Source organism: Xenopus laevis, chromosome 3S (assembly GCF_017654675.1).
Source record: "Xenopus laevis strain J_2021 chromosome 3S, Xenopus_laevis_v10.1, whole genome shotgun sequence".
NCBI lineage: Eukaryota > Metazoa > Chordata > Amphibia > Anura > Pipidae > Xenopus > Xenopus laevis.
This window is the reverse complement of record NC_054376.1, coordinates 24,873,607-24,891,777: the sequence shown is the minus strand read 5'-3', so window position 1 is coordinate 24,891,777 and position 18,171 is coordinate 24,873,607. Positions and strand designations below refer to the sequence as shown.

The window sequence follows — 18,171 nt, the reverse complement described above, 5'->3', positions numbered from 1 at the left end:
ATGGTTGTTTTTAATATTATTATGATCAGACAATTTTTTTACAAACATTGGTCATTTTTATTGTTTTGCAGATACTGTATCATGAGATTCAAACCTTTACCTTGATGAATACAATTACCAGGAAATAAGTGGATACTTTACTTATATATTACAATGTATCTGACAATGTTGCCTTTATGTCTTTTCTTTGTATCAATTAATTCTTATTGCTCACCTATAGATGGCGATCTAATGAGTGAGTATAAAACTTTGTAACCAGCAGTAGTTCATTAACTTGACAAAAGGCCATATAGGCCTGAAACGTTGTTCGTTTGAGATCCAAGCCAGAAAATCCAATAACGGCTTTTTAAGATTATATACGCAATTTGGATGGTGCTGTGATTTCGTCTTGCATTACTTAGGGGAGGACTACATGAACGATTTTGGTGCAACCCGATGCGCTGCGACAAAACGCCTGCGACAGAAATAAGGTAAGAGATAGAATTGTTGCAGCGTTGATCCAATGCGACACGACTGTCTGATACAGACACAGCGTGCATCGTCTGCATCTGACAGTCGTGTCACGTCGGATCAATGCTGCGACAATGCATTCACTTATCTTAATTTTGTCCCATGCGACCTGTCGCCGGGGTTTTGTCGCAGTGCGTCGGATCGCGCCGAAAACTTCCATGTAGTCCTACCCTATAGGCCCCCATAAACGGGCCGATAAAAGCTGCCGACAGACCAAGTGGGCAGCTTATTGGCCGGTGTGTGGGGCCATCCGACGGGCTTTCCTGATTGATATCTAGCCGAAATTTGGGCAGATCTCGATCGGACAGGTTAAAAAATCCCGTTGGATAAAAGCAGCACCTGTGCGTATATGCGGCCCTGCGATCCGACCACCATTATCGGATGCATTATGATCCTAGGGCCCACGATCAGATCAGCCCGATATCTCCCACTTCAATGTGGGCATATCGGGGAAAGATCCGCTCGTTTGGCGATCTCTACGTCTATGGCCACCTTTATTTAGCTTTTTATTCAGCAGCTCTCTGGGTTCAAAATACCCCAGTAACCACGCACTGATTTGAATAAGAGACTGGAATATGAATAGGGGAGACCTTTATAGAAAATTAAGTAATAAAAAGTAGCAATAACAATACATTTGTAGCCTTACGGAGCATTTGATTTTTAGATGGGGTCAGTGACCCCCCATTTGAAAGCTGGAAAGAGTCAGAAAGCAAATGATTTAGAAACTATAAAAAATAAGTAATGAAGACCATTTGAAAAGTTGCTTAGTCTATTCACCCGTTTAAAATGAAAATGCTAAGGATTGCTGCTGATGTTTTCATATTTAAGGCAAGTTGCTTAGAATTGGCCATTGTATAACGTACTAAAATTTAACTTAAAGGTGAACCACCCCTTCAACTGCTGTTTTTTTAATGTAGAAGAGGGAATTGTCACTGTTAGTGGTTTGGTACTTGAGCACAAGGGATTTCTGTCCCGGGCGAGTTGCCAGTTATTGTTCTGTGAGTCCTTCACACACAACTCCTCGAGCAGCCCTTTCCGATTCAATGAGAATCACAGATCAGAGAGAGAAAGGAAGAGGCGTCGCGTCAATCACGTGACGTCGTTACCCGCCCTTTCGCCCGCTCCTCCCCTTTGTCTCTACCCAGTGACGTCACCGTGCCAGCGGCCTCCATCTTGAAGCCGCGGTCTGAGAGTCCGGTCCTCCTGCCCCGGGCAGTGGCCTCCCCCGGTATCCGCCTCCATCCGGAGCCCGGGATTAACAGTGGCCAGGGGCAGCATGGCGGGTGAGATAGAACGAATGGCGGGGATGTGTGGAGGGGGCTCAGTTTTCGCGCTCAGTTGTGAATAGGCGGTGTGTGGATGTGTGTGAGGGAAAGGGCTGTGCGGCGCCGGCCTGTTCTGTGCAGCGCGGATGCTCGGCCTCTTTCAGTGCCGCGGAGAGGGGCCGGCTATAAACTGGTATTGCAGAGAGTCCGAGCTCCTATGGTAGTGAGTGGGGCTGATAGGGGATTCCCAGCCTGCACCACCCCAGCTGCTTTTGTACCGTATTTACCCGAGTATGGAGCAGGCTCTGTACCTCCACATACATTAACATTACAATATATTTCATGTCATTCTGTCTGGCCTTCCCCCATTCTCCACTCGTGTGTCCAGGCATTTCCCATCAGCCCTGCTTTCTGGAAGGGCTCAAAGGCCCAGGCTTAGGGGTGGTAAGTTCATGTTAATGGTGCAACGCCACCCCCATACTATCCAAAACTTTGCTTTCCTGCTCCTATTGCAAACATGGGCTCTGGGGGAGATTGAAACTGCTGTCACATCTCCAGGCTGCCCAGTCACCTCTTGTTGGTAATCCCAGCGGGCAATGAGCAAGGGAGCGGTTGGGTCTAAATAGAATAGAAAGGTCTCATTACCATTCAGGTCGATGGAGGGAAAATTCCTAGCCCTGTGCTGCCTGCTCAGATGGAAATGGTACATGCCATTGCCTTAAAGGGGTGGTTCACCTTCAAGTTCACTTTTAGTATGTTATAAATCTAAGCAACTTTTCAATTGGTCTTCATTGTTTTTGAATTATTTGCCTTGTTCTTCTGATTCTTTCCAGCTTTCAAATAGAGGGTCACTGACCCCATCTGAAAACAAATGCTCTGTAAGGCTTACATTATTCAGGCCTCTGAATTGAAGAGCTACTGAATACAAAGCTAAATAACTCCGCATATCCGTCTCTACTAACAGTTAATTTAAAGGTGAACCACTCCTTTAAAATCAGCTCCATTTGCCTTAAAATTAGCCCAATTTGCCTCTGTTCAGCTTATGAGGATGTACCAGGAGAAGGCCCATGGGTTGGCTGTTTTTGTAGATCTTGGTGGCAGTCATCTCCACACACTGCCCTCTTTAGGCTAAGGCCACACTAGGCGATAGCGCGGCAATTTGACTCGCGGCGACTTTTCGCCGCGACTTTTAAGCCGCAATCGCTGTGGAAACTTTTGCGCTGGCGTCTATGGGGAATCGCGAGCGTAAAAACACACACGGCGATCTTTTTTCTATTGTCGCTCGAAATCGCCTCGCTAGGCGATTTCGAGCGACAATAGAAAAAAGATTGCCGCGTGTGTTTTTACGCTCGCGATTTGTCGCGATTCCCCATAGACGCCAGCGCCAAAGTTTCCCCAGCGATTGCGGATTAAAAGTCGCCGCGAGTCAAATCGCGGCGCTATCGCCTAGTGTGCCCTTAGCCTTATATACATACAGCTCTGTGCCCCAGGGCCCATGTAGGCTTTCTCTTCTGTGTGGGAGGCACATACAAGCCTCACTGGCTCTTTCATTGCTGCACTTTCATTCAGATACATCGGCGACAGCAAAATCCCCCTCACTTCTTGCAAGATTTGAATTCTGCTGAGTCCTGTGACTTAAAGCTTGCTGTTTTTTAACAGATTTTGCTCAATTTGGAATTGGCAATTAGGGATTACGTGCAGTAAGCAACTAGACGGAATCTGTTATGGGCGATTTTTGTATTCAGAAGCACAATATGTTATTTAAAGGGGTGTTTAACCTTTAGTACAGGAGTGCCCATACTTTACTAATGTGAGGTCTACTTTTAGTGAGGTTGTCCCATTATGATCTACATCCATAAAAGCATTGTTCGCATTCTGTTCCATGGAAAATATTACTTAAATATTATATTGATTTATGAAAGAATTTGTTTCTATGTTTTACAAACTATTTCTTATGTAACCTTAGCATAAAAATATCTGAATGAAAAACATGAAACCGGAAGATGATATAGACAAGCTGTTTGTTGACAGTGTCTTGAGATCTACTGATCACCAGCTAAAGATCTACTGGTAGATCCCGGTCTACCTTTTGGGCACTCCTGCTTTAGTATGCTATAGAATGGCTAATTCAAAGCAAGTTTTCACTTGGTCTTCATTTTTAATTATTTCCCGTTTTTCCATTCTTTCTGGGTCACTGGTATCTAATGAATCCTTGTAAGACTGCAAATGTATTGTTGTTGCTACTTGTTATTACTCATCTTTCTATTAATGCCCTCTCCTATTTATATTCTGGTCTCTTATTCAGATCAATACATGGTTGCTAGGGTCATTTGAAACATAGCAACCACATTGCTGAACTTGCAAACTGCAGGGATGCTGAATACAAAGCTAAATAACTAAAAAACCACAAATAATAAAAGATGAAAACCAATTACAAATTCTTTCAATATCAGTCTCTACATCATGCTCAAAGTTAGTTCAAAAGTGAATAGCCCCTTTAATGGCCATTTGATACAATGCACAATAATGATCAGCGCTCAACATGTTGTTAAGGAAAATATTTGTGTTATGAACAGGGCTGGCACAGACTGTCCTTTTTCTCTAATGTTTCGTCATGTGATTAGTCCATTGTTAATTACTGTGAGTATTACACATAGTAATGTATTTACCAGGGTGTATGTATGTATGCAAACATTCACGTGTCACAACAGAAAGACAGCTAATTTTCTTGGCATGCTGTTGAATAAACATGAACTCTTGCGTATGTCAGGGAGAAGCCTTCCTGTTTTACCTTTAGTCCATCATGTACATAGGGTTGTTCTGATTGAGTTTTTTTCAGAGGAAGCTTAAAGGGGTGGTTCATCTTTAAGGTAACTTTTAGTATGTTATATAATAAGCAACTTTTTAACTGGTTTTCATTATTTTTTCATTATAGTTTTTGCCTTTTTCTTCTGACTTTGTAGCTTTCAAATGGGCGTCGCTTTCCCCTTCTATAAAGCAAACGCTCTGTAAGGCTACAAATGTATTTTTATTGCTAATTTGTATTACTCATCTTTTTATGCAGACCATATCCTATTCATATTCCAGTCACAAATCAGGGCATGGTTGCTAGGATAATTGGGACCCTAGCTACCAGATTGCTTAAAATATAAATTGAAGCGCTGCTAAATAAAAAGCTAAATAACTCAAAAACCTTAAATAATAAAAAATGCAAAACCAATTGCAAAATTGTCTGAGAATATCACTCTCTACATCATACTAAAAGGGCGAACAACCCCTTTAAGGCCAAGTGGGGTGAATTTCAGGTGGCAGTAAAATATAACAAGAAATCTCCCAGTATGTATCCAGTTCATGTGCACTGAACCTGCCTATAAATATTAGCTTAATGGGCATCTAAAGAAGTAGGGCAGAAATGTTGTACATTATGTTTTGGGCTTCTGTACCAGCCCAAGGCAACCACAGCCCTTTAGCAGTAAAGATCTGTGTTTTTAAAGATGCCCCAGTAGCTCCCAATCTTCTTTTCTGCTGATTCACTGCACATGCTTTGTGCTGCTGTCACTTACTGAGCTTAGGGACCCACTCACAATATACAGTACACATAGAATAGAAATGTCACAATATAAGACTGATTAGTAATTAATACAGACAATTACTACATGGCAGCACAGAAACTAGTGCAATTAGCATCAGAATTTAATAATCAGCCCTGTAACATCAGCTTATATTGCAGTCAAACCTCATTTTCTGCTTGATAATTAGTGACGACCCCTAAGCTTAGCTTCTCAACAGCTGCTCAGAGCCCACTGAGCATGTGAGTGTCACAGACACTTTCCAAGATGGTGACCCCCTGTGACAAGTTTGAAGTCCTGGATCATTTCTGCTATTGACAAGCTGAAACTTTAGGCTGGTGCAATAAGTTCAGTATGTAAATATGGCATTTTTGGGTTTAGTTCTCCTTTAAAGAAGGAAAGGCACTTTCTACTTGGGGTGCCAAAAGTTAGGCACCCCCAAGTGATTGTATTTATTTACCTGACACCCCAGCTGGTGCTCATATCAGCAGAAAACTGCACCGGCCCGGGGTTATTCCAGTGGGCACCACGGAACGATCGACTTCCTCCTTCTTCAAATTTCCCGGGGCAGACGCATGTGCAGTAGAAAACTGGGGACAACTGTGTTTTATCAGCAGTGACAAAAGCAACTCTTGGCTGATAAGTAAAGTAGGTTCTGTAGTGCTGCACTTGGTAACAAAGATTCTCGGCAGGCCCTAGTTTTTAGAAGCAACATCAATTGGTCTGAATTCAGGTAACCTGGGGTGTATTAGAGTAAGCAGACACTGCAGCTGGAGTTATAAGTAGGGTTCTGTAGGGTAATGACTTTGTTTCAGTATATGTTGAAAACAAAGTCTTGTACCCAGAGTTCAGAAGGGCCCTAAAATGATTTTGCTCTGGGGGACCAATAACATGTAGTTGTTAGCACTTATAAATGTAAAGGTGTAGCACTTTTGAAATGTTATATTTGCTGTTTCTAATACAGAAAAGAAATCTAGGAAACCCAGGCTGCCAGCCATTGTTGTTCAGCTAAATCAAATTTTATTTGTATAAGTAACAAGTCATAGATGCTTTATTTTCTGAGTTAAATTAGGTTTAATAGTAAGGGTATTGTTTACCTATAAATTAACTTTCAGTATGATGTAGAGAGTGATATCCTGAGACATTTTGCAATTGGGTTTTCATTTTTTATTATTTGAGTTATTTAGCTTTTTATTCAGCAGCTCTCCAGTTTGCAGATTACCCTATAAACCATGCATTCATCTGAATATAGAGACTGGAATATGAATAGTAGAGGCCTGAATAGAAAGGTGAGTAATAAAGTTTAAAGCTGGAAAGTGCCCAAAGAAGGCAAACAATTCAAAATCTATAAAAAAAAAAAGAAAAAAAAAGAGGGCCAGTTCAAAAGTTGCTTAGAATTGGCTTTTCTATAATATACTAAAAGTTAACTTAAAGGTGAACAACCCCTTTAATGTTTCCAGAATTAATTTTCAGAATACACGTTCATTTTTACCAGTTTGCACACTATCCTCGTTAAATACCCTAACCCTAAATAGGAGGCAGTCGGAAATCCTGTTCCCATATGTGCAAACAGGAGGTGCAGCGTTCAGTGCAGATTTCTCTTCCAGATGCACGTTGCTTCCAGCTATTTTCTTATCCAGACAAATGCTGTGTTCTCTTCCTTGAGAACACCGCATTTGTTTCCTCTCTTTGTGAGAATAATGCAGACCACTAAATGCCACCTTCTGTGCCTTATGCAGATGGCCCACACCTAACCTGTGTATATTTATACTTCATGGCAGACGGGAGATTTGCAGCAGATTAATCTGTGATAGAGGCCTTGAAATGACCTGCAAATGTTTTCCCCCCACCAATAAAATGATTTGCTACATGGTGCGTTTTCCGAAGGCACCTGAATAGTGACGAGCAAATTTATTCGCCAGCCATGGATTTGTGTAAATTCCCTTTTGCCGTATGCAAATTTTTGCTCTAAACTGCTGTGAAAAAAAAAGACCATTGACTTTAATGCATTTGGAGAGAAGTCGTCATAATAAAAATTGCCAATTGACTTTAATGTATTAGGACAAAAAAGTTTCCATAAGAAAAACGCCCATTTAATGCATTTGGAGAAAAAAAAGTCTCCTTAAAGGAGAAGGGACGGTTACAACTAAGTAAGCCTTATCAGAAAGGTCCACCTAAATATACCAGTAAAACCTCAAAGTAATGCTGCTCTGAGTGCTTTTGTCAAAAGAAACACAGTATTTCTTTCCTTTTATTGTGTACACATGGGCTTTTGTATCAGACTTCCTGCCTTCACCTTAAACCTCCTTGCCCCGGGCGTGAGCATGCTCAGTTTGCTCCTCTTCCCCCTGTCCTCCCTTCTCTGCTGTAATCTGAGCCCAGAGCTATAAGTGACCAGGGAGAAACTCAGGCAGGAAGTGATGTCACACCAAGCTAATACTGCAGCTGCTAACCAAAAAAAAAAAAAGAGCGTCTAGGGCTTTTTACTCGGGTATGGTATACCATTCTACAGAATAAATAAAGCATTCTAGCTTGCAATATTGCATCTAATCTACTGGCAATAAAATGCCTACATAGCTTTCCTTCTCCTTTAAAGGAGAACTAAACCCTAAAACTGAATGTGGCTAAAAATGCCATATTTTATATACTGAATTTATTGCACCAGCCTAAAGTTTTAGCTTGCCAATAGCAGCAATGATCCAGGACTTCAAACTTGTCACAGGGGGTCACCATCTTGGAAAGTGTCTGTGACACTCACATGCTCAGTGGGCTCGGAGCAGCTGTTGAGAAGCTAAGCTTAGGGGTCGATCAGAAAACGAGGTTTGTCTGTAATATAAGCTCGTGCTACAGGACTGATTATTAAAGTCCTTTTTAATGCTGGTGTTATTTGTTACAAATAACAGCCTGTGCTGTGGAGATTTTTTAGATAGTTGGGTGTCACATCTACATATGAGACTGGGGCATAGGCAGGTTGTAACATATATGTTGTAGTCCCAGCCATGCAGGAACATGTTCATGTCCAAGTTTGTTGTACTGAAAAACATCAAGTGTGCAGTTCATCCAGTGCTTCGGCTCTGTTGTCACATTTGTTTCTGGGTTAAACTTCTGTTTTGTGGCCCAAAAAGATAAAGACATGGAGCGGCCTCTTGGTGGCATAATACCATTCTCCTATTGTTTTTGGTCTCCTCTGTCTTTGCTGTGGTCTTGCAGTTTTTTTCCTCTCTCTTGCTGGTAAACAACTGTAATTAATGGCTCTGACATTTCTTGCTTACCAGTCCAAAAAGGTGCCATAAAAAATAACTCGTTCCATAGGCAACAGCAAAGGCAAACTGGTGACTTCTGAATCACGTCATTTGTGAATCACACAGAATTAGAGTGCTCACCTGAACGTAATTACCCTCTCGGGTGCCGGGTGCTAAACAGTCCACAGGACCTCCTGCTCAAGGTCCAAATAACTCGAACATCCAAAGAAAACTGTAGCACACCGATCAAACTTGTCTTTTGAAGAAAAGTGTTTTTATTGGCTCACGGCAGACATAAAGTTTGGCAACGTTTCGGGCCACGCAGGGCCCTTTATCAAGCCTTGATAAAGGGCCCTGCGTGGCCCGAAACGTTGCCAAACTTTATGTCTGCCGTGAGCCAATAAAAACACTTTTCTTCACAAGACAAGTCATTTGTGAATCATGCTTGGTTCTTGTGGCCCCATTGTACCTTTTATGAGTTTTTTTTTATATATATATTCACACAGATAGCACTCCTGTGATCTCTCTTCACGTGGTTAAGCTTCTGGGTGCTGTCATGTTTCTTTTTATGTCTCTGCTAATTCTGCTTCTGTCTAGACTTCCAGGGAAAAAAAACAAAATCCCAAACTGCATATACTCCCTCACCATTGCCCCTCAGCCTATTTCTTTATAAACTGCATTTTTTCTTTTAGTCCGGCATAAATATGCTCTGCAGACTCTCCTATGGCCTCTACCAAGAAGAAAATACTTAAACACTGCCCCTTCTCTTTATCTGTCTCATCCATTATATCCGCAAATGCTTCAAACTCCACAAATTTCTAGTCCGCTAATGCCTGCCTTGTCACTGCTTTTAACTCTGATGGATACTGATAGAGAACTGTGGATAGCTGGGGGGATTCTTTGGTTTGTCCTCTCTGAATTTTATCTCCCTAGACCCCTATTTATGTTGCAGTGTGTGCTTGGGTGATGGCTGGACTCTGCTCTGCATGTGTCTATCTAAGGATGTGATTATATGAATGTCTCACAATAATTTCTGTTCCATCTTGCAGGAGCTAGTGGAGGCAATGATATTCAGTGGTGTTTTTCTCAGGTCAAAGGAGCAGTGGAGGATGATATATCTGAAGGTAAGTTACTGTCTATTAAAGTGGACCTGTCATCCAGGCACAAAAATCTGTATAGTAAAAGTCCTTTTCAAATTAAACATGAAATCCAATTTCTATTTTTTATTAAAGCATTCATAGCTGTTGTAAGCTCATTTAAAAATCTCAGCTGTCAATCAAATATTGTCTGCCCCTCCTCTATGCCAGTGGCATAGAGGCGGGGCAGACAATTACTTTCACTTTCCATTCAGCACTTCCTAGATGTCACTGCTCTCCACACATTTCCCCATTCTCTTTACCTTTTAATTGTGTAGCCAGGGCAAGGAAATGGACATCAGGTCCCCCATTCTGGTGCACAAACAAGATTCTGAGATGATGCAAGACTTGCCTTAATAAAACTGTCCACAAAATGGCTGCTTCCTGCTTGTTATAATTATGAATCCCCAGACTGAAGGAAACAAGATTCAAATGATTTATATAGTGTAATTAAAGTTCATTTTGCTTGACTAATGTGATAAAATAGGATTTGGAATGTTTTTATTTGGGTGACGGGTCCCCTTTAAACCTTCCTGAAAAGGCCTGTAAAATGTGTTGCCTTTCAGCCATTGGTGATTTCTTGGCAAGATAATATGGACCCATTCTTCCACTGGGAATTTGTACAGCAATTTTGGGCACCTTGCTAAACCAAGGTATTATGGATGGTGCAAATAAAAATACTGTAGGACTAGAGTCCTGCGCGGGTCCATTTTTTGGAACCCGTACCCGCAACCGGCATTCTTACCCACTACCGACCCGCAAGTACCTTAACTGTAACCCGCGACCCGCTTACCATCAAGAATCAGGAAGTACTGTCGTTGTAAACGGTAAGTGATATCATCGGAAGTAGGCGTGATGAGAAAAAAAAGGGAGTAAAACAGGAAGTGCTGTCACTGCAAACCGGAAGTGACATCATCGGAAGTAGGTGTGATCGGAAAAAAAGGAGTAAAAATCGCTATTTAGAAGGCCCGACCTGCGGAACTGCCGACCCGTGTCTAGACCTGGAACTTTTACCCGCAACCCGCAGGGTACTGTAGGTTTTTGCCGGTAACCCGCGGGTACCCTGACCCACTGCAGGACTCTATGCAGGACTACCTGTTCTGGTCTGCTAACAAACTGAACCTTGGGGGAAAGTACGTAGATCTTTCATTGAGACTGTGATCTTGGATACAAGGCTGAGTAGCACTGAAGTTACTCACAAACAAAAATACACATGTCCTGGCATGGCCCTGTCTGCTCCATGATCCAAATGCATGAAAATCTGGCAATGCTTTAAAATTGAGGTATACAAACCAATCAACCTGAACCCTGCGAATGCAAACTAACTAACTCAAGCAACCCTGAGAAATTCTACATGGAAGAATGAGCCAAAAACAGTGGCAAAGCTGATAAACCCCAAAAGCTGTAAGCTCTAAATGGTGGGTCTTTAAAATATTAAAATGTGTATGTCAGGGGGTGAAGTACTCGTGTACACATCAGATATACGTTTGACTTTTATTAAAGGGGAGGTTCACCTTTTAGTATGTTATTGAATGGATAATTCTAAGCAACATTTCAATTTCTCTGGTGAATTGAACCCTAGCAACGAGATTACTAAAATTGCATGCTAATGAGCTGCTGAATAAACCGCTAAATTACTCAAAAAACACATAAGAAAAGTAAAATCCCTTAAATTGTATTAGAATATCACTTTCTACATAATAATATTTGAAAGGTAAACAACCCCTTTAAGAGCTCTTGCTAACATAACTAGAAATAAAGCTGGCCATAGATGTTGAGATTTTTAAAAGATCAGATCCTGATTGTGAGACCACGATCTTCTCAGAACGATAGTACGATCGTACGAATTGACCATCAACTAAAAAGACCAATTTGCCAGGAAAACAAAGGGGAGCTGCCTGCTTGGCCCTGCAAACATAGATAGATTGGGGGACTGGGACTGACAAAGATTTTTTGACCTGGCCGATCAATTTCCTGACAGATGTCGGCCGAAAAATCGTAAAATGTACGATCGTTCGAATCCCACTAACCGCACGATAATTTCGAAGGATTGGTCGGGCTTCCCTAAAATCGGTCGTTCGGCAAGAAGAATCGTCGCGTCTGTGAGGAGCTATCTAATAAATGTAGGAATAATTCAGCAAAATGAAAAGAATAGGTCAAAGGGCATCTAATCTAATAAAAATCTAATCTAACATGCAGGATTGATTCAGTAAAATGAAAAGAATAGGCCAAGGGGCATCACTGTATTACAAAAACGAAGGTGCCGATATTTGACTATTGACTGTTAAAGGGTTAATTCACCTTCCAAACACTTTTTTTCCAGTTTAGTTGTTTTCAGATTTTACCAGAAATAGACTTGAATTGTTGAATGCTTTCCATCATTTTATTTTTTTTTTTACCAAAGTCTAATTTTAAAGTTTGTTTTCTATCTGGTGTTTGTCTGGCAGCTCAGAAATCCAGGTGCATATTGTGAACTGTTAGGACTGGACTCCATGACCGTTTCTGGTTGGAACAACGCCCGCCGACAAAACGCACGCGACAAGTCGGATGTAGTTGCACGCATCAACATATAATTGCACTGAATGAAAAGTCAGAGGTAACAACTACATTAAATCCGACGCAACATGACTGTCGGATGTGGACGCAGAAAGCAGCGTCTTCATCCGACAGTCAGACCGTGTAGTTGTTAACATTGTTTTCATTCAGTCCAATTATATCTTCACTCGTGCGACTCCATCCGACCAAAACAGCTCGTGGAGTCCAGCCTTAACACTTTGCTACATTAATTGATAAGTTTATCCGCAGGAAACTAATCAATCAATTATAACAGCTGCCTTTAAAGGGGTTGTTCACCTTCAAACAACTAGTTGTTTTCAGATAGATCACCAGAAATAACGAATTTTTCCAATGACTTTCTATGTGTCACCGTTATTCTAATATTGAAGTGTAAAGTGTAATTTCTCTCCTTCTGAAGCAACTCTGGGAGTGGGGGTCGCCGACCCTGTAAACTGTTCTAAATTGATACATTTAGTTGATACATTTCTTATATTTGTCCCTGCTGAGCAGAATCTCTGAGTTTCATTAGAGGCAGCTGTTAGAATTGATACAATTTTTGCTAATATTACAGAGATGCTGCTGAGAAATGTATCAACTCAAAGTTGTAACAGTTTAGAGTCTGCACCTGAATTACTGAGCTGCCAGACTGAAACACCAGAGACACGAACATTCACCTTTAAACTTAGATTTTGGAAAAAACGTAAAACATAAATAATGGAAAGTAATTGAAAAAAGTCTTTATTTCTGGGGAACAACTGAATTGAAAAAAGTATTTGGAAGGTGAACAACCCCTTTATAAGATTCTGAAAACACCTTTATATTTATTATGATGCACATTAATATACCTCCTGTATATTTTCATACATCAGTTATTTGCACAGCTGTGGATAAAGTGTACTTTGAGCTTTATGGTCCCATTTTTTTGCTTATGTGGCAGTTTATTTCCTGGTACTAGTGATACTACCTTTCTGACATAGAAAATAGCAGGTAGTTAGTGATTGATAGCCCAGCCCAGGTATCAGATTTAAGCAAGGCATCTGCATTGCTCGCTGCATATATTTTTGTGAGGGAAGACTTAGCAGTTCTGATGGGTTCATTTACAAATATAATTAAAGGGGTTGTTCACTTTTTTTACGATGTAGAGATTGATACTCTGAGACTATTTGCAATCGCTTTTCATTTGTTTGTAGTTTTGTTTTTTTAATTCAGCAATCTTGTTGCTAGGGTCCAAATGACTTGACTAAGAGACTGGAATATGAACAGGAGGGGGTGTAAATAGAAAGATGAGTATTGATTAATAAAAATTAGATTAATAACAATGTGTAGACTTATAGAACATTTGTTTTTTTAGATGAGGTCAGTGACCTCAAAAAAATAATGCTGCAAAATCATGGATGCTTCGTTGCTTTACAGCAGAGCCTATAGATTGGGCAGTTTTCTGGTTTCTGAATGGTCCACCAGTTGGTGTGTATGTGGATTGACTACATCAGTGCTAAAAGAGAAGAATTGTGGCACCCCCAGTGATTTTTACTGTTTCAGTTGCAAGTTGAGTATGCTGAGTGAATTTCCGCCAGTACACTCCCTGCCCCATGCCTCTGGTTTCATAGCCAACATAATAGATACAGTATTATTGTGGCATCTTAAGTAACACTAGTCATAATGAATGTGTTTTGTGATGCTATTGTGCTAAACATGGCACCTGAAGCAGTGATATGCTAGATCTGTAGCAGCACAAAATCTGGAGACTCCCAGTGGCGGCCTGCTGACTGTGTGCCAACAGGCAATTGCTCTACTGATACTGAAGCTTAACTGCTTAGCACTGTATTTATATTCTCTTGATCTCTCTGAAGAATGTTTCAGCTTTAAATTTTGCAACTTAACCTTTTTATACTGCATTATCTCTCCTATAGGAGGCATTTGCGTCTGCAAGTGAACGAAATGCAGCGTCGAGCTCATTCAAATTTCCCCCCCCCACAATGCAGCATGCCCCCCACACCCATTCCAGTGTCAATGCAATCACAAAGGGCATTGTTCATGATACAATTTTGTCTTATTCTGTTGATGCTGGCCACAAAGGAAACTCTGGGGATTCCGGCACCTAGTGACCAGGTGATAGCTCCAGGTTTCCCATTGCAACCACCATCAATAGGCACAACAGCGCTCGTTTTCAAATGGAATGACTTAGCAGTGCTGAGTGTTAAAGGAAAACTATACCCCTCAAACAATATAGGTCTCTATAAAAAGATATTCCACAAACCAGTTCATATGTAAAACCCTGCTTCATGTTAATAAACCAGTTTCATAATAATATACTTTATTAGTAGTATGTGCCATTGGGTAATCATAAATAGTAAAAACAGCCATTTTAGAAAAATAAGGGCCGCCCTCTGAGATTGTATGATTCACGGTGCACACAAACATACCAAACAAACTATACATGTTAGGTCACATGAGCCAATTAATAGACAGAGTTCTGTCGTTTGCTTCAACACTTCTTCCTGTTACAGTTAGAGCTGCAGTATTTCTGGTCAGGTGATCTCTGAGGCAGCACACAGACCATCACGAAATATCGATCGATGGGACCCCTCGGAAGCCCCCACATATGGGCAGATAAGATGCTGAATCAGTCTAAAGGACCAATATAGGCAGCTTTGATCTGCCCATGTATGACCATCTTTAGCTATGTAGCAGTGCAAAGATCACGTTGATGCAAGTAACTTAAATGAATGTGGTCTAATGCATAAGTAACTGTGACGGAAAGTATGGGAATGCAACTGCACTTGTGGTCATAATTGCCCATTTATGTGTTCGTGGTTTTAAGCAGTCCTAATATCCTCACAACTGTTGGGATCTGGGTGCATTTAGTTTAAAAGGGACATTTTGTTCTTAAGTCTTTCCTGTTTGAGACAAGTTATTTACAAAACAGCTTTGGAGCCCAAGGACTGTATTTTGGGAATGGAACCAAAAGTTTCTCCCGTCTTATTTTTTTTTTATACTTTACAAATGTGCAGTTGTGATTCTCCATCAATGTGTGCACTGTTCAGGCCTTGGTCACGTTCTCAGTTACTACAGAGATGGAGAGGGGAATAGAAAGCAACCATTGTTTTCTAGAAGCGTCTGATAGTTCGATTCACACAGTGCAATGCCACCTGGAAGTAGGATGCCACATTCTAGTTTGACAGTTGCTTTGCTAGCACAAGTTGAAAGCCGACTCATGGCCTTTATACAACGTTGTGACCAGTTAGGTTTTTTTAAGCTTGGAGCTAATGTCTAATCTGAAGAGAGAACTGGAAAACTCCTTGTTCGTTAAATTCAACTTAATCTATCTGAAGTTGCAGGCCAGTCTTCCCAGTTTTGCTGTTCTCTATCTTGCCTTTGCTGTGCTCATAAATTATATAAAAGCTCAATTAGGTAATTTTCATCTTTGTTCTTCTACGTCCTGGCAAGCAGCGACCTAGCCACAGTTAACTTATTCAGACAAGTGATCTGGCCGTAAGGGATGCACTTGAGAGTAAACCACATATAGAAACTTTCAATGGGCCATTTATTGTTGCAGGCAGAGCAGGATATGATGTAGAGTGTGCAAATATTTTCTTAGCATCTGTCCCATAACAACACACATGCCACAGCATTGAGAAATATATATAAAAACGACAGAACAAATTACCCAGTGTTTTACCTACCATCGTCACAAGACCCCCACATCATGATTGTTAAGATTTAAGTTGGCCATAGATGTTGAAATTTTTAAAAGATCCGATCCTCATCGTGAGACCACGATTCTCTCGTAACGATCATACGAATTGTCCATCAACTAAACAGACCAATGTGCCAGGAAAACAAAGGGGAGCTGCCTGCTTGGCCCTGCAAACATAGATAGATTGCACTGGGACCGATAAAGATTTTTAAACCTGGCCGATCAATTTCCTGACAGATGTCGGCCGAAAAATCGTAAGATGTTCGATCGCTCGAATCCCACTAACCGCACGATAATTTAGAAGGATTGGTCGGACTTCACTAAAGTCCGTCGTTTGGCAAGAGAAATCTTTGCTTCTATGGGGGCCTTTAGATATGGGGGTTAAAACCTCTTTGCTCAAGATCTGCTTGGGACTGTGGCTGAATAACCGAAATACCTTTTGGTAGTCATTTCTATATCTGACCTTTAAGCTGGACAATCCTTCTAATACTTTGAGCCTGGCTATTGGACTTTGCTCCAGAGTTTGGTACAACTGCTGCAGATTATGGAGTAAAAGAAGAAACTTGCTAGCTCACAACAAAATACAGTGCTGACTAATTTTATTTGGGGTTTAAGCAGTGCTCCACACACTGGTGCTGGCAAACACAAGCCAGTGAGCTCCTTTAGATTGGCTGGGAGGTCATGCACATCTCCTAGATGCTCTCAGTTGGTACAGCCCTAACATACCCTGTGGTGAAGGGACTAAGTAAAGTCAATGTATTGCATAGGGCTGCACATTATATATGCTATGTCATGATGTTATGGTGTTGTTTTTATTTCTAAATTGCACTGTATACATGCAAATAATTCACTCTACCATGTATAATTTCATTCCTAAACCAATTAGTGTGTTTTTTTAGTTGTAATATTGGTGTTTAGGCTCCATCTCAGGTCCTTTTGCCTGGTCATGTGCTTTCAGAAAGATCCAGCACTTCAGGCTGGAACTGCTTTCTGGTAGACTGTTGTTTCTCCTACTTAATGGAATGGAATGTGTCGTAGTGGGACCTGAATTTTACTATTGGGTGCTGTTCTTAGATCTACCAGGCAGCTGTTATCTCCTTACCTTCCCATTGTTCTGTTGTTAGGCTGCTGGGGGAGAAGGGAGGGGTGATATCACTCCAACTTGCAGTACAGCAGTAAAGAAAGAAAAAGTCCATCACTGGGAGCACTCCGGAAACTGACAACATGTCTAGCCCCATGTCATATTTCTAAATTAGATATAAAAAAAAATCCGTTTGCTCTTTTGAGAATGGATTTCAGTGCAGAATTCTTTGGGAGCCACACTATTAACTGGTTTTTTTTTAAAAAAAAAAAAACATTCTAAACTAAATACTAACAGGAAAAGAAGCTGCCAAAGTTTACCCACTTATTTTGTATTTCACTGAAAATGTCACACTTTTTTCTCTGTTGCAGCTGATATTATTTCTACGGTAGAATTCAATCACTCTGGCGAGTTGCTTGCTACAGGAGATAAAGGAGGAAGAGTGGTCATTTTCCAGCAAGAGGTTAGTGGTGGTGCAATACTCTGTTCATTTAGTTCCATGTTGAGGAAATTACAATATGTATATATTGACCCTTTGCGTTTCCAAATATTTGTATACCCCCTTTCATTCATGAGATTCTAGCTCTCCTAATAGATTGCTGCAAGTACAGAGGACAGGTGAGATTAAGATAGATTGCAGCATGGGGGGGGGGGGCTGTAGGGAAGCCTTTGCCTACCTGCAAATGTACTAACTGTACTTTCATTCATGAACTACAAAAAAAGGTCATTGTGACCTATATGTAACCTTTAATGTAGATTAATATTTTGAAAAGAACATTTTTAGTGTCAGTATCACTTTAAAATCAGGGAAATGCACCTACTGAAATGCATTATAAATTGGTGGGACCACAAAAACAATGTAAAAACCGGGAAAACTTAAAATCAGGATACTTAAAGTTGAGGTTTCACTGTATATACAAAGTGTACAGTCAGCTTAGATGTGGGTGCTATATAATTGCAAAAAAAAATGCACTTTTTTCAAGCAAGATGTCTTTTTGTCTTGGTATTGCAAAACCAGTGCAACAGTACAGAAATCACCTCTGGCCATTGCATATGATCCTGGATCCCTCCAGGTCCGCAGTTTGTGTGAGTGACCCTGCTCACAAATCTGTAAA

At 40.8% G+C, this 18,171-nt stretch overlaps 1 protein-coding gene across 1 annotated transcript in view; it reads left to right on the top strand.

Moving 5' to 3' along the window:
* The first annotated feature begins 1,684 nt into the window (after positions 1–1,684).
* ppp2r2a.S (protein phosphatase 2 regulatory subunit B, alpha S homeolog) overlaps positions 1,685–18,171 on the top strand; it is a 28,109-nt gene continuing 11,622 nt past the window's right edge. The window contains 3 exon segments of the mRNA NM_001090669.1: positions 1,685–1,793; positions 9,636–9,710; positions 17,428–17,519. Of these exon segments, the coding sequence (NP_001084138.1) occupies positions 1,787–1,793; positions 9,636–9,710; positions 17,428–17,519 (174 nt within the window). The 5' untranslated portion in view covers positions 1,685–1,786.